The sequence below is a fragment of the Notolepis coatsorum genome (genome assembly GCF_963971535.1).
Source record: "Notolepis coatsorum genome assembly, chromosome: 10".
Taxonomy (NCBI): domain Eukaryota; kingdom Metazoa; phylum Chordata; class Actinopteri; order Aulopiformes; family Paralepididae; genus Notolepis; species Notolepis coatsorum.
Genome location: NC_140174.1, coordinates 100,009,222 through 100,024,599, shown reverse-complemented (window position 1 = coordinate 100,024,599; position 15,378 = coordinate 100,009,222). Strand labels below are relative to the sequence as shown.

Here is a 15,378-nt window from a genome sequence, read left to right as displayed (position 1 = left end):
ACTGAAATACTGGCCGCTATGAAAACCAGAGACAAAAAATGCTCTGAACTTCATAAAAGTCAGACAAAGCTTTCCAAAAGCTCAAACAGTGAACTCCAAGCCCACATGGTTGAACTAAAAATTCAAAGAAACGGACTAAGAAATGACGTAAACACCATGATCAGAACCGCAAAAAGAAATTTCATCAATGACAAAACTGAGGAAAACAAAAACAAACCCTGCGAACTTTGGAAATTACTCAATAATCAACTAGGCTGCAGTAAAAAACTTAAAACCAGATTCTCAAACATAAACATAAAGACGGACAACACGCTCATCACAGACAAGCTGGATGTAGCCAATTACTTAAACATCTTCTTCACAAACATAGCCACAACACTGGTAAACAAACTACCCTCCCACTCAGGGCATTATGGGGTAGAACACATAGTAGAATACTACAAAAACCTAGGGGTCCACAAAGATGACTTCAAACTTGAAATGGTAACAACTGATGAGGTACTCAAAAAATTGAGCGCCCTCCAACCTAACAAGGCCACTGGCCATGACAACATCCCCTCCAAATTCCTCAGAGACGCAGCAGCCGCCATCACCCCAGTCATCACACACATAATAAACCTCTCTATAAAACAGGGACACGTCCCCAAGGACTTCAAAATTGCGAGAGTGACCCCTCTGCACAAAAAGGGCAGCAATTTAGACCCAGGCAACTACCGCCCTGTTTCTATTCTTACCTCCATCTCGAAAGTCATGGAGAAAATAGTCTACGAACAGGTCGAAAAGTACCTGGCGGAAAAAAATCTAATCTACGAATTCCAATCTGACTTCAGAACGTCCCACTCCACTGACACATGCCTCCTCTATTTGAACGACCACATCAAACAAGAGGTGGACGCGGGCAAATACTGCGGCATGGTCATGCTGGACCTACAAAAGGCCTTCGACACTGTCAATCACTCCATTCTGATGGACAAGCTAAAAGCAATTGGTTTTGATAGCTTATCAGTGAGCTGGATGCAATCCTACCTGGAGGGGAGAGAACAGATGGTAGAGGTAAACGGTACTCTATCCCCCCCCCTCACAGTGAGCTGTGGTGTTCCACAAGGAAGCATACTAGGACCGCTACTCTTCCTAATTTATGCAAATGACATGTCGTCAGCCTGTGACTGCAACTTGTTCCTGTTTGCGGACGACTCAGCCCTGCTGGTCTCTGACAAGAACAAGTTGCAGGTTGAAAAAACCCTCAGCACGGAACTAGGCAAAATCTGCATATGGCTCGCTGATAACAAACTATCATTACACATGGGCAAAACAGAGTCCATTCTCTTCGGTTCAAATAACAAACTCAGCAAGACCGACGGCTTCTCAGTTACAGTGGGTGACAATATTGTCACAAGGAAAGATGAAATTACCTACCTGGGTTCCATCCTAGAGGCAAATCTTTCCTGTGACAAAATGGCATCCAATGTAATAAAAAAAGTCAACCAACGAACTAGATTCTTGTACCGGATCTCCTCTCTGGTAAACAAGAATACCCTGAAGACTCTGGCAGGAGCACTCATTCAAGGGTACTACGACTATGCGTGCACCTCATGGTACCAAAGCACCTCAAAGGCGCTTAAAACAAAATTACAAACATCACAAAACAAACTGGTCAGACTACTACTTGACCAAAACCCACCTCACCCCTGCCCACTTTGACAACCTAGGATGGCTTAGAGTAGACGACAGAGTACAGCAACTTGCAATGGGCCTGGTCTACAAGATACACTATACGACCGGGGTACCCATGTACATGTCAAAATACTTCCCAAAGGTCAGTGAATACCACAACCACTACACCAGAGGAAGCTCAACAAATCATGTAAAACCCAGATTCGGCTCAAACAAGGGACTAAACACGTTTCGTAATTATGCCACAACAATGTGGAACGCCCTACCCAAAGCTGTAAAGAAATGTGAATCACTACCCACATTCAAAACCGCTCTTAAAGAGCACCTACGGGAGGCTGCAATTCGAAACTGGCCACCGTAAATGCCCAAAACCCCCACCACCTCCTAATAGACAGTCTCCTCCCCACCGCATGTATATATTCCCTCCCCGCCGTATGTATATTTCTCTCCCACCCACCCACCCCCTCCTAATGTACAGTCTCCTCCCCATCATATATACTCTGTCAGGATCTAGGGGTAACAGTACTGTATATTTGAATACCGTTTATGTCACAAATGTATCAGTACTAAATACCTATATGTCCCTATGCCATAAATGTCATGTATGTTGTGTATGTCATAAATGTCTATATGAATTGAAAATGGGGGACCCTGATGGTAACAAGACAAACGTCTTTCTCAGGTCTGCATCCCCTTAACAATTGTATGTATTGAGCCGTACTGTATTGTACCCATTCTGCAATCTGTTAAATAAAGTTTTCATTCATTCATTCATTCAACTTGCCTCCCGCCTAATCCTCCTCTGTCATCGCTCAGGATTAGATTATGTTCTCAAATTCTGATGATGTGACGGCTCTCAGCGGATCCGACGCTTTGCGGTGGGGCATCGCCGTCTGTCTGACCCGGTCCTCACTGTTGGTCATCCTGTCCCGTGTGTTTACTGTTTTTTAGGAGTGTTTCGATCCCTCCATGGGAATCGACATGGTGCCAGATGGACCGAGACACATTCCACCCTACATCTCGCGCAACAAGTCCTCTCTGGGGGACCTGTTCCTGGGCTTCCTCAAGCACTACGCCACGGTCTTCAGGTAAGAGTGGCCAGGTCGGTCAGTTGTGTCTGTTCATCTACGATGATTTTTCTCAAAGGGGAACGTCCACCAGATGTGTATCCGTTGTGGTGGATACAGGTTGTACTTTTTGGTACTGATGATAGATACATTACCCCCCGCTCTGCCAATCGCAAGGAAGATGCATTCCTAAAGTTTGTTTAAGGGAAGTCAATTATATTATATTAGCAATGAGACGTTATGTTAGCGATGGTGTTTCTGCGTACACAATTTGAACCAACGGATAGCCAAAGATGGTCGATACAAAGATGGTGAACTCTGCTCCTACTTACTGGCAGTTACATCATCACAGTCTGGAGGCGGAAAGTGCAGACCATATTCTGCTCTCAAATATATTGGTGTTAATGGGAGAAAAATGGGACTTTCTGTACTGTTCTGTTTACAACACATTTTGTGATCATTCGTTTTAGAGAAAAACAACTTTGAGGTGTGTACCAGATCAGTGTGGGTCGGCTTACCGTGTCAAATGGAGTGGAATATTAAGTAATTATCTTTAGAAATACAAATTGTGTCATGTTTTTGCAAACAGAATTTAGGGTAGTGAATATACATTTTTTATTATTTATTAGTAAATATGTACCACCCACTTGTGCACACAGGACCACGTCTTTTGCAGTGATGCGTTGCTCATTTCAACACTGGTTGCACGCGCATAAATGTTCCCTCGCGTGCGCACAGGATGTAATAATAAACTTCATTTGTATAGCCCCTTTCATACAGAAACTGCAGCTGAAAGTGCTTCACAACAGAAAAAAAGACGGGTATAAAATGAGCACATAACCCTAACCACACCAAGTTCTAACTCACATGAAGCATTAAAGATGAGTTTCTTTCATAATCATCCGTTTCTGAATTATTCACAAATCGATTCAATGGTCAGAACTAGTCTATTTGCCCCCAATTAGTCAAGCAATTGTAGCAAGAAAGCAGGTTGTACCTAACTGGTAATAGTTACACTCTGGTCCTAACAGGGGAAATACAGCCGATATCAAACCCAACTTGGTGGCCACCTCCTCTAATGTTGATTTAAGTGAGACAACAGGGCTGATGATCAAAACTATCTCCTGTTTTACATACAACTTCTGAGCTGCCGGTCAGGGAGAGCACCCCTCAAAAGCACAAAAGCATTCCTCTGATAAACTGACTGAGGAAGCAATGCATGGTAATGAGGTTGGAGAACCTGAAAAGGGCGTGATTTTTAAGCCATTGTTTCTGTCCTTAGCAGATAGGTGTGAGCGCTTCTGCTCACAAAAACTTGGTTGCACACCGTGCAACCCCGTCCCATGAGCAACGCACCTCTGGTCTTTTGGACAGCAGTACCCTGCGTTCCACTTTCTGTCTAAGGCGGCGGTTACACCTTTCGTATCATCTTCGTATTGTTTTCATATGCGTATCGCCGCGACGTCGTGCGCCTCGAGTCACACTTTCGTTTTTTTTTTCGTTTTTGTCACCCGAGCACACTGATGTAGTACACTGCCAAAGCAGTAGGTGGCAGTAGGTGGCAAACATGAAGGCAATTTCAACAAATCAGAACGAATGTGCCAATACACTTCCTGGAAGCTCCAGCAAAGAAAATGTCAATAAGGCAGGCGCCTATGCCGCGCCACCATCTTGCCTATTTACTCAATGCAGCAATTATTTTTCAGCAAAGCCTAATAAAAGTGCAATAAACAAAACGGATACATTCACTGTGTGTTCTGCCTGTCATTTGTTGATGAAACAAAACTAACATCAACACAAGTGACCACCAAGAGCGGATAGTTTAGTCTAAAAAACGATCGGTAGCATTGTTAGCTGCATGCTAACGTCAATGGAGTATGCCATTATAACAATATAGCATTGTGGCTAGAAGCTAACGTTAGCTCACGCTACTTAGCCAGCACCAAAACTGATGATATCGCGAGCTATCAGTAGTTAGATAACATTAGAGACAACGCTGTGTGTATTAAACAAAGGTGAATAGATGACTGGGCCATTTTGTTTAATGCTTGTTAAGTTGAAAGAGGAGCTCTGATCTAACATAACAGGGTCTGAATCCTGATAGCTCACGTTAGCCAGCTGCTCATGCAATCGGTAATGCTAGCAGAATGAATGGATGTAAACTTTATTTAACATATTGCATATGGGTACAATACAATACGGCTCAATACAAACAATTGTTAAGGGAATGCAGACTGTTGTAGCTTGGACTGGGGTCCTTATAACAATAACTTGACAACACATGGTAGCTGAAGCTATTTGGGACACGGAGCTACTGTATGTCCCAAACACACACACTGTTGTCACCGGAAGGGCACGCAGATGGTATCTACTGCGCATGGGCTTTTCGCAACAACGGCTAGCGTGCTGACTACACGCTGTTGTAGATTCGTTTGTTTTGCGTATCTCCAAACGCAAACAAAATTTTGCGTTTCAGCCGTATCTACAAAAAAACGCCAAAAAACGCATTTCTGTGTAATAGGGACATCAAACGTCGTCAAAAACGTATAAAAAAAACGCCAGGAATACACTAGTCTAACCATGGCCTAAATCTAACCACTTCCTAACTCTTAACCTGTTAATCTGTAGACCGTTTTCGCCTAAGTAAATGGAAGATTGCTCCACTTCTGCAAGGTCAATTTGCATGTTCTTGGTATCTAGGAACATCTAGGGACCTGGGGGTATGTATTTTCAGTGTCAGAAATATTGTGTCTGTTACTAGTAATTATTCAATTGTAATTAATAAATTAATTATGATTAATTATGATTTTGATGATGATGATCAAAAATTGATACGGGTAGGAGAAAATGCTCACTGAGCTCATTCACCACCTTATTGAGATCATGTGTACAAAAAATCTATGCAAATGAAGATGATTAAACAGAAGGATTTGTAGATACAGTAATTAATGATAATCGACTTTAATTATAAATTCATATTTGACCTTGAACTTGACCTTATTATGGCCAAAATGCTCCTCTTTCCAATGGCAGGGTTGAATCTGGATTTAGTCATTTCTTGCGGTTTTTACGATAATTAGCATTTTCCGATAAATTTGTATTTCCGATAAATTGTATAAAACATCGGTAAAAATGAAAATATACACTTTGACTACTGTTTATGATAGGGTTATGGTCTTTTTTGGCTACAAAAAAAATATTTAAAAACATTGACCTCTTAACACTTTAAGTGCCGGAAACGTGTTTAGGCGTCTTTCCTAGCCATGCTCAAGTTGCCTAGGATGCCGTAACTCGTCTTTGATATCAATATTTCAAAAATCTGTGATCGGAATCATATTTCCCCTCTGCAGCCTTCACACACAGTTCTGATCTCCTCTCAATCCTCTAGCGGTTCAAGAGCGCCATCTGGTGGCCGATCGGCAGATCGCCCAACAGGAAGTCATGTGGATGAAGTGGTGATCACCCATATTACTTCCGGGCACTCGCTATAGGTCCCGGGACTCGAGCTCGACACAATACATAGCGATCCGTTGCCAATAACTCGATAAACAACATGATTTGGACGTATATACTATTATACAACCTGGAAATGGACCGGGTATTTCGACATCCCATAATGGAAAACTGTCTACCCCACGCTGATCGCCCAACGGCCCGAGGAGACTGGGGTGAGTTTTAGCGTGTAATATTACCGTGTTCGATACTAACTGATCTGATGAACATATGACCCACATTAGATGAATGGTATAACGCTGCCCACGGAATTATAAACGCCCCCTCGCCCATCCGGTCAACATCAGATGACGTGCAGTAACTTCCAGAAGTACGTCCAGTTGGAATTTTTTATATCGCGCCGATTGCTATCAAACTGTATTTCATCATCAATATAATGCATTTGGGGCTATAAATCACGTTCTGGAGAAAGCTGCAGAAAGAGATGAAAACATACTTATACTTTAGACCATATTTTAGTATGAATATGTGAATGAAAAAGTTTAACGTTGCTACACCATGAACAATACATATAGGACCTTGAATGGGCCCTAATAATGGCAATCTAGCAATAGAATTTAAAAAGTTATAGCCCTGCAAAGAAGGGGAACTTCTCCATGTTAAATAGAGCTGGCAACGGATGGTATATCATAAATTTAGCCTTAGGCAATCAAAGTGTTAACATCCAAGGGCCCACATGTGGACGATTCTTTGCCGACTTTTAATACAATATATAGATAGAATTAAAGCCCTATTTGTTGCCTGTCGATTGCCCTTTCAGGTGACAAAATCCGGTCAGCGGTTCTCGAGTTACATGCCGATATGTGAGGCGTGCCCCAAAGTATGCAAAAGTACACATTACCACCCCCGACTCCCGGGGCTCTAGCTCCGTCAATCATTTGGCGATCTCGAAAATCTTTGCACAGGGTTGTAGCCAATGAGTGTGGCTTTCCAATGATACCCCATGATATGATAATTGGGGATCTAATACGGTCTCTATTGATCGATTTATGATAAAGAAAAGCCGGGTCCCCCTATAGGGCGACCTTAAGGCTTAACAGGTTATTAACACATTCCCCGCCAAAAACGCTTTAAAGGGGCTATGTACTGCTATTCCTAGCACTATTTGGGCAACTTTACACAATTCCTGTTAGTCTATTGAAGACATTTGTAAGGTTTTTAAAAAAAAAAATGCATTGTTTTATATTTCTAATCAAGTACTCAACCATCATTTTTCAGCCTCAAGAAATCAGGCTGTTATGGCCTGGCTCCGCCCATAAGCACTTTGAGTGACAGTCAGTCCACAGTCTGCACTGGTAGAGGGAGAGGGAGAGAGGGAGAGGGAGAGAGGGAGAGAGGGAGAGAGAGAGAGAGGGAGAGAGAGAGAGAGAGACCCCCTCTCTCCCTCTCGGCTCTCGGTGATGAGAGTTCGCGGCAGCTTGTGTTTTTTTTCTTTCTTTCTTTCCACTCGCTGTCTAGTCTAGGTAGAATGGGGGCGGGCATTAGCTCCAACCACAGAGCCAATCGCATCACCCAGCGGCCGTATGACGTATATCGGCCGTTCAAATCAAAATGGCCTGATTTACTGGAGGAGGAAAGGGGCTGAGCTGAAACAGAGCAATCCGCCAATATGGTATTTAGACACTAAAACACATTGATACGAACTCCTATTACTATAATACAATGCTAGAGACTGAAAAATGACATTTATAGTACATAGCCCCTTTAAAGCGATATTGCCCGCCATGCTTTGACTGCCAGACCTCGCTGTACAGCGTTATTGAGATCAATATTTAATTTTTTCGCCATGGCATTCATAATTCATATATACACCCGCGACGCTCCAGCTGCACCCTAAAGGTGAAGGCAACGACGGCTCAATACCGCCGCCTGGTGGAAGGTCGGGCGAGTTACACTGGCAAACAGGATATGGGGGCTGTGCGTCGATTAAATTCATCCGGCCGTCAGATATTGTTGCATGACTCCCGACAGACCATAATGGATCGCTTTATAAACTTAATAATCGATATGATTTCGGCGTTTATTGCGACATACAAACCGGAAATGGACCTAGGCGATCGATGAAAACGATAAAAACATACTTATATTCTAGACAGTATTTTTGTATGAATGAAAAAGTATAACGTTCCCACATCCTGAACGATAGATAATCAATGTTGAATGGGCCATAGTAATGTCGATATAGCTATAATATTTAAAAAGTTATAGCCCTGCAAAGAAGGTGAGCCACTCCATAGACTTATAGCGCTGGCAGAGAGGGTACAATGATGGGTACAATGCCCGGCGGGCAAAGTGTTAAAAGGAACACGCCAACCTTTTGGGAAATTCGCTTATTTGCCATCTACCCTGGAGTTAGACAAGCAGATACATACCCTTTTCTTCTATGTGCATGCATTAGGCTTAGGGAACAGCCACACTGTTAGCCTAGCTTAGCGTCATTCACTGGAAGTAGGTGTGCCAGTGTAGCATAGTTCCCAACAGTCACGAAATACACTCCAAATACAACTCCAAAACGTTCCTGTAATCATGTTGTGACCGGTGTATTTTACCACATGGATAAATTAAAAAAAAATGACATTTTTGTTTTCTAAGCAGATATATACTCTGAACAATTTTTTTCAGAATCACTTCTGTCTGGGCGCAGTGATTTCATCACCTAAAATCCCTGTTGCTTTTTTGTCGCTTTTTCATTCTGCTGCGACGCGTTGAGTGTCTGAATCCTTTAAGTGAACCTGCGGCTACCCTTTCCTTGCCCTCATTCCTTGTCTCCTTCACTCCTCTTACCAGCTTCCTCCCTGACAATAAATCTTTCCTCTTCCTGGTTTCTCCCCTCTCTCTATCTTGTCTCCTCTCCCGCTCTCCGGCCCTGTCTCTCTGGTTTCATGTTGCTGTCTGAGGAGCAGTGGCAGCTGGTACCTTTGGCCTTAGGCAGCGCTGCCACGACGTGCTCCACACGGGGGGGCCTGTGGGCCGTATACATTAGGGATTTAGTCTCCAAATAATCAATTATTATTATTTTATCCCCCAAATCACTTTATGGACTTAATTATGGATTCACCTCGACCGCTGATCTGTCGTGTGAAATCCGATAACCGATATTAAACCCAGATTACAAGTAAGATCGGTTTTAAAAAGAAATTAAGAACAGCTATTATTCAGAAAGAAAGCAGTTTGGACTATATATGATGTGATATTCAAGTGATGGCTGACTATAATTGTGGTGCTTAACTATACATTAAAAAGTTAGAACTTCCTATATTCTTAAAAAATTATAATTTCAATCGTTTTTAATTGATAATTGTAAATGTACGTCATGTGATGGGTTATATTTTATTTTGTGTGGACCACAGGAATAAACATAAACCAGAATAGGTTCATTGTTAGAATCTTAAAAAATGTGCAGTGAAAATTCATGACCAAGTGGAATAGATTTTTAGATTTTGGTGAATGACCCATGTAGGATTTAGCGCGTTGACGATTTGCTTACCTCGGTTAAGATAATAGAGGGCAGCTGAAACAATAAATGAATAATGACCATTTTACTAGCTATAATGTGTTACTCATTATTGGGTTTAGGTTTTTCCTCTCATACGTGCTATTGTCTTTGTTCCGCAGCTGGGATACGCAGGTGATCTCCGTGCGAGAGGCCAAAGCTCAGCCCAAGTCTAACTGTCGAGAGTGGAGAGGCAAGTTCATCTGTGTGGAAGGTAAACCCGCTACATCGGAGACAACACGCCCCATTTTCAAATACTAGTGTCGACCGGAATAACGGTGACACAAACGGCCGTTCGGAGACGTGCCTGACGCGTGTACAGTGACTCAACAGTGATTCCTTGTGTTTCAGAGCCATTTGAGAGAAACAACGTCGCCAGGGCAGTTCACGAGAAAGTAAAATTTGATGGTATTAAAGCCAAGTTTGTTGAGGTATGTTAAAGGGGTCTATAACACATTACACAACCAGTGTCATCTGTGCCTTTTTTTTCATTTTTTTTGTTTCCAACCATGGCTCATCCGTCATCTTCCCGCCTGTCCTCTCTCCGTTTCTGCAGTCGTGTGAGATACTGCAGCGGAGGAAGAACCTGAACTCCATCCTCCCGTTAAAAAACATCATCAACAAGGAGACCTCGAGGAGATGAGGGCCTCTCTCGCCCAGAGGAGCCCACCGGAGCCTTCTACCTCAAGACAGGCGTGTTGCCAGAGATGATGATCGGATGAACACGTGCTAAGCGAGATGCTTAGCTACCTCCCTACCACACCAATGGGACAGGGGGAGGGTGACTCTGGGGACTAGAACCAACTGGTGTTTTTTCTTTTCGTTTTGATCTCTCTCTCTCTTCAGGGACTGGTCGCCTTGGGTGTCAGTCACACAAATCCTACTGTGGACCTTACAGAAATATTAAACCTTCTTCTCCAGAGTTTCTGCTCTGTTGTATGGAACTGAAACCAGATTGCTGCTAAGCTGCTGTCAGGAGTGCTCTGTGGGAGGATGCTACTGGCCTATGTTGCTGCAGGCACAGCCCAGTCCCCCCACACACGCATCAGTCCTGTCTGATAGTATTAGGGCTGTACCCCAATGTCATATTTTTTTTATCTTTTTTTGCTCTTCACCTATTCGAACAAAGCTCAGAATGTTTGCTGTGTTTTATATTACGTTGCCATATTTCGTTTAATTTTTAAACTGTTGCTTCACCTTATTTTGATTGGTTAGTAGGACTGGGTGTTACAGTTCCTGTAGATCAGTACTTTATTTGACTTGGTTGTCCTGATGTTGGGCGAAAGGTTAATCACCAGAGGATGCTATTTGTTGAATGAATGAATGAATGACATTTTATTTTCGTCTCATGTCCGACAACCCATCCCTTATGGGATTATAAAACACCAAAAGCAACAATTGAACATAACAATCACTTCCCATGGTTTCTAAGCTACATGCACACCATCAGAGCCCAAAATACATCACTATATGTTATCTTCGTGTGTTTATCCCAAGCTTTCTCTAAATATTCAGCAAGTGCAAAAAGAAAAAATCCATTTTAATCTATCTGCATCACTAAACCACATTAACTCAAGGTTTTTACACCTGTCAAATAACTTTTTACGCAACTCATAGTATAGCGGACAATAAAACAAAATGAAACTGATTCTCAATATCGATACCAGTAAATACAGATCCGCTCCTCTTCTGTGACCCCCCGTTAACATCCTGTCTCGAGGTGCAGGGGCAAAATGCCAGAGCGGAGCTGGGCACATAATGGCCTTTGTCTTTTTGATAATGGAGCACACACATTTTTTATTTCTATAATTCATTCTCTTTTTATTGTACTAAATGTTCTTAGTTTTGTATGTCTCTTGGCCTTGTGATTATCAATTGATCTATCTCAAACCTGCTCTCCTTTCTTGATCCTCTAATCGCAACTGTTGCTTCCGAGGGAAGCAACAGTTGTGATTGGAGGATCAAGAAAAGAGGGCAGTGTTTGAGATAGTTCAATCAGACATTCCTTTGTAATATCTGCCAGGTTTGCTGATGAGATGGGGGGACCGCGCTGCTACCGCAGTCTTGTTTCATTGCTGCTTCGTTGAGCACAGCTTCTCCAATAGTTTGTGAAAGCATGCAAATTAGGGATGCCCCGATCAAGTTTTTTGCCACCGATACCGATCGTCGTGAGCCATATCGGCCGATACCGATCCGATACCAATCGTTTTTGATTAAAAAAGAAATTAAAAATGATTTTATATAAAAAAAATTTTTTTATAAAATATATATATTATATAATTAGACTTGTACTTGTATTATCTGCGAGACATCGCCACCACGCAACAAGCTCCACTGTCTGTGTGTACTCCAGCTACGGCCAGGATTTTCCGGAGCTGCAGCTAGGCCCTATACTCGAGTAGCCTGCAGCTACGGCCAGGATTCTCCGGAGCTGCAGCTAGACCCGATCATATTCAACAACATGCCCTCAGCTCGAATACGCATCGAATGAGTGTTATAAAACATTGATATCAGGAGCTATCTGTGGCTACAGCTGGCCGGCTATATAACGTTGATACAGCGCCTCTGTGAACTATTTAGTTCTGTGGGACATTTCGTTTTGAACAGTGAGCTGGCGTCAGCTAACATGAGCTAGCTGAGGTATCATACAAGTCTCTACTATACTTGCTGGAGTGTTTGTTGATGTCAGGAGCTATCGGTAGCTGGCCGGCTAGATACCGTTCGGTTAGACAATGCCTCATGTATTGGACTGGAAGTGAATGGTTGACTGGGTCATTTTGTAACGGTAGCTAACGTTAGCTAAGGGAGACGCCGTCCTCCCGTCCCACTAGACTAGACTACTCGACCCGTGTTTACATGCGCGCGGGAGGGGCTGGAGGGAGGAGCAGACGCCGCACAGCTCCCAGTGTCTGAGACAGAACTCAGCGAGACGAGCGAGTGAGATCGGTTTTGACGATCGGCGAAAATAAAGCATTATCACCGATCGCATATTTATACTGATTATCGGCCGATAACGATCGGTGGCCGATCGATCGGGGCATCCCTAATGCAAATCTGAACACATTTTCACAAAAGCTTTCAAAGTCGGGCAGATTTGTAGCTAGTCTCTTTAATAATTGAATAGCTCTTTTAATAGTCTGAAAAGTTGCTGAATCTAGCAACAAATCTACTTGAACTCCTCACTCGTTGACGATGTCTTGAAGCCATGTTGACGATGTCTAGTTTTGTTGCTTTCTGCTTTGTCCTTTGTGAAGATTGTTTTTTTGTCCACAGACATTTCTATATTTGGCTAGACTGGCCTTTTATCTGCAACTGCAACGAAGGCTATTTAAAAATTTAGGTGACGAACAAAAAGCTTGGAAGCTTTGAATTATTTGGTACAGCCCTAGTTAGTGTCTTGAATATAAATATTATAATATTCATAAATCTGACTCAATTCAAAGTAACCGCAGCTGCATTAAGGAAGGTTTGACAAAATGGTCAAAGGTTACTGCTTAGTAGATTCGTAGTCGGCCTCAGCCAAGGTCATGCCCTCTGACCTTCCACCTTCCAAAGTTTAAGTTAAAAGTTATCTTTATTACACGCCATCAGAGCCATACTGTACAGACTCATTTATGAAGATGTCACATTATTGCTGCCACCAAGGTCTTGATATATATTTTTGCCACTACTTTTTGAGGCTTTAACTTGTCAGTGTCTATACAAATTTAGAAGCAATTTGACAATAACCAGATTTTAACCGTATTTAAGATGTTTCTTTTTCTAAGTCAAAAACTGAACACATCAGAATCACACATCAGAAATGTCTTCTTCCAGCTGCTATGAAGGCCCCTCCAGTGACATTATCACCCTATTTTATTATATCCCTGAACGACAGGGATCCTTTGTGTGGATGCAATAACTCAAATAGCTTTCATTCAAGTGTAAAATGTAGTTTATTTTTATTTATTTATGACTCCTACAGGATGTTTTGGTTGGTTCTTGGTTTTGGTGACTCAATGTTATTTCCTATTGCCACCATCAGACAAAACTAAATTTTCTAATTTGTGTATCTCGAATAGCTTTCATTTGAATATTTTCAAATGTGCTGTGCACATTCATGACCCCTATTGAAAGAAGCCTGTTGATTTTGGTGAACCCATGACCTTTCCTCTAGCACCACCATCAGGCCAAACTTTCATATCCTATTTGTGAACACGATAACTTGATAGATTTCCTTCCAATCTTTTTGAATTTGCAATGCACATTCATGGCCCCTAGTGGATTAACTCTATTGATCCACCATCGGGCCAAACTTTAAATATCTCAAATAGCTTTCATTAAAAAAAATGTATCTGTGTATCTCGAGTACCTTTTGTTTGAATCTTTTCAAATTCGCTGTGCACATGACCCATAGAGGAAGAATCCCATTGATTTTGGTGATCCCACAACCTTTCCACTAGTGCCACCATCAGACCAAACATTCAATATTCTCACTATTGTCAAACTAAAAGGTGGATTGAGAATTCCGGCCATTTGGGAACATGCCTGCTGTCGGTTATGCTTTATTTTTAAGCTCATCCAAGAAAAACGTTCATCTCAAAGAGCCTCATCTCAATGATTGACATTCAGGTGGACATCATTTGGAAGGAATGATTTCTTACTGCAATTTGTCTATATTATTTATTTTATTTGAGAGGAATGCTTAGAAAATGTAATTGTTTCTCAGGTCACTGGAGGGGGGGGGGGGCTAGAAGGATGAGGGGCTGTCACCCTGACGTTTTGTAATACTTCACGTGACTATAGGCCCGCACAGAATCTGCAGATGAAGAATTTACCTATCTCAAGCCCCGCCCCCTCCTTTCTTGATGCTCCAATCACAACTTTGAATTATGTTGATTTTCTTTTCTTTTTTTCCATTACTTTTGTTCCCACCCTTCAACACAGCACATCACTCCCTCACTCATTCATACATGACACTCACCACACTGTCTACTCACCAAACACACTTTTCAATAGATATTCAGTTAAAACCTTGTTTCATTGCATGGTTTCCCTTTTTGTCACTCACTTTGAGCCCGTTTGTGACAAACCACAGTTGTGATTTGGAGGATCAGTAAACGTGGGCTGGGTTTGAGATGGGCCGTGGAGTTCTCCCACAGAGGGAACAGGATTCTAAAACTACAAACAACATAGTAGAATTAACTACTAGATATTTTTTACAAACGGGTGATGCAGAGAATGAGGCCGGAGAAGCGCATTGTGTTTGGGCCTACTGTGTCTGTCACTTCATCAGAAACCACACGATGCAGTCAACTTACACACTTGTGTGTGATTACGTTTTTGGTAATATTTCATTTATATTGGCTCTTTTTGTACAATTTGTATCATAACTTATTTTAAATGTTTATTTAAAGGATTACATTTCTGAAGATGCGTGAATGTTTTCTTGTCATTCATTTTACTTCAGATATGAGAAGTATGAATGTTTTCTTATGTTCATTTTCCTATAGAGTTACATTTAGTCATTTAGCTGACGCTTTTATCCAAAGCGACTTACAAGTTCTGTACGACAAGTCATCAGGAAGGGCACAACTCTATCAGCTGAGTAACAATGTTCATCAAACAGTGTTGAGTGCTACAGTGTAGGTT

The 15,378-nt window shown here is 42.0% G+C and overlaps 1 protein-coding gene across 1 annotated transcript in view; it reads left to right on the top strand.

The window, feature by feature from the left end:
• Window positions 1–14,086, top strand: part of tent2 (terminal nucleotidyltransferase 2) — a 37,616-nt gene extending 23,530 nt beyond the window's left edge. Inside the window, exons 12-15 of the mRNA XM_084323373.1 lie at window positions 2,626–2,762; window positions 9,870–9,961; window positions 10,099–10,178; window positions 10,304–14,086. Coding sequence (XP_084179499.1) covers window positions 2,626–2,762; window positions 9,870–9,961; window positions 10,099–10,178; window positions 10,304–10,390 — 396 coding nt within the window. The 3' untranslated portion in view covers window positions 10,391–14,086. The remainder of the gene's footprint in view (window positions 1–2,625; window positions 2,763–9,869; window positions 9,962–10,098; window positions 10,179–10,303) is intronic.
• The last annotated feature ends 1,292 nt before the right edge of the window (window positions 14,087–15,378 follow it).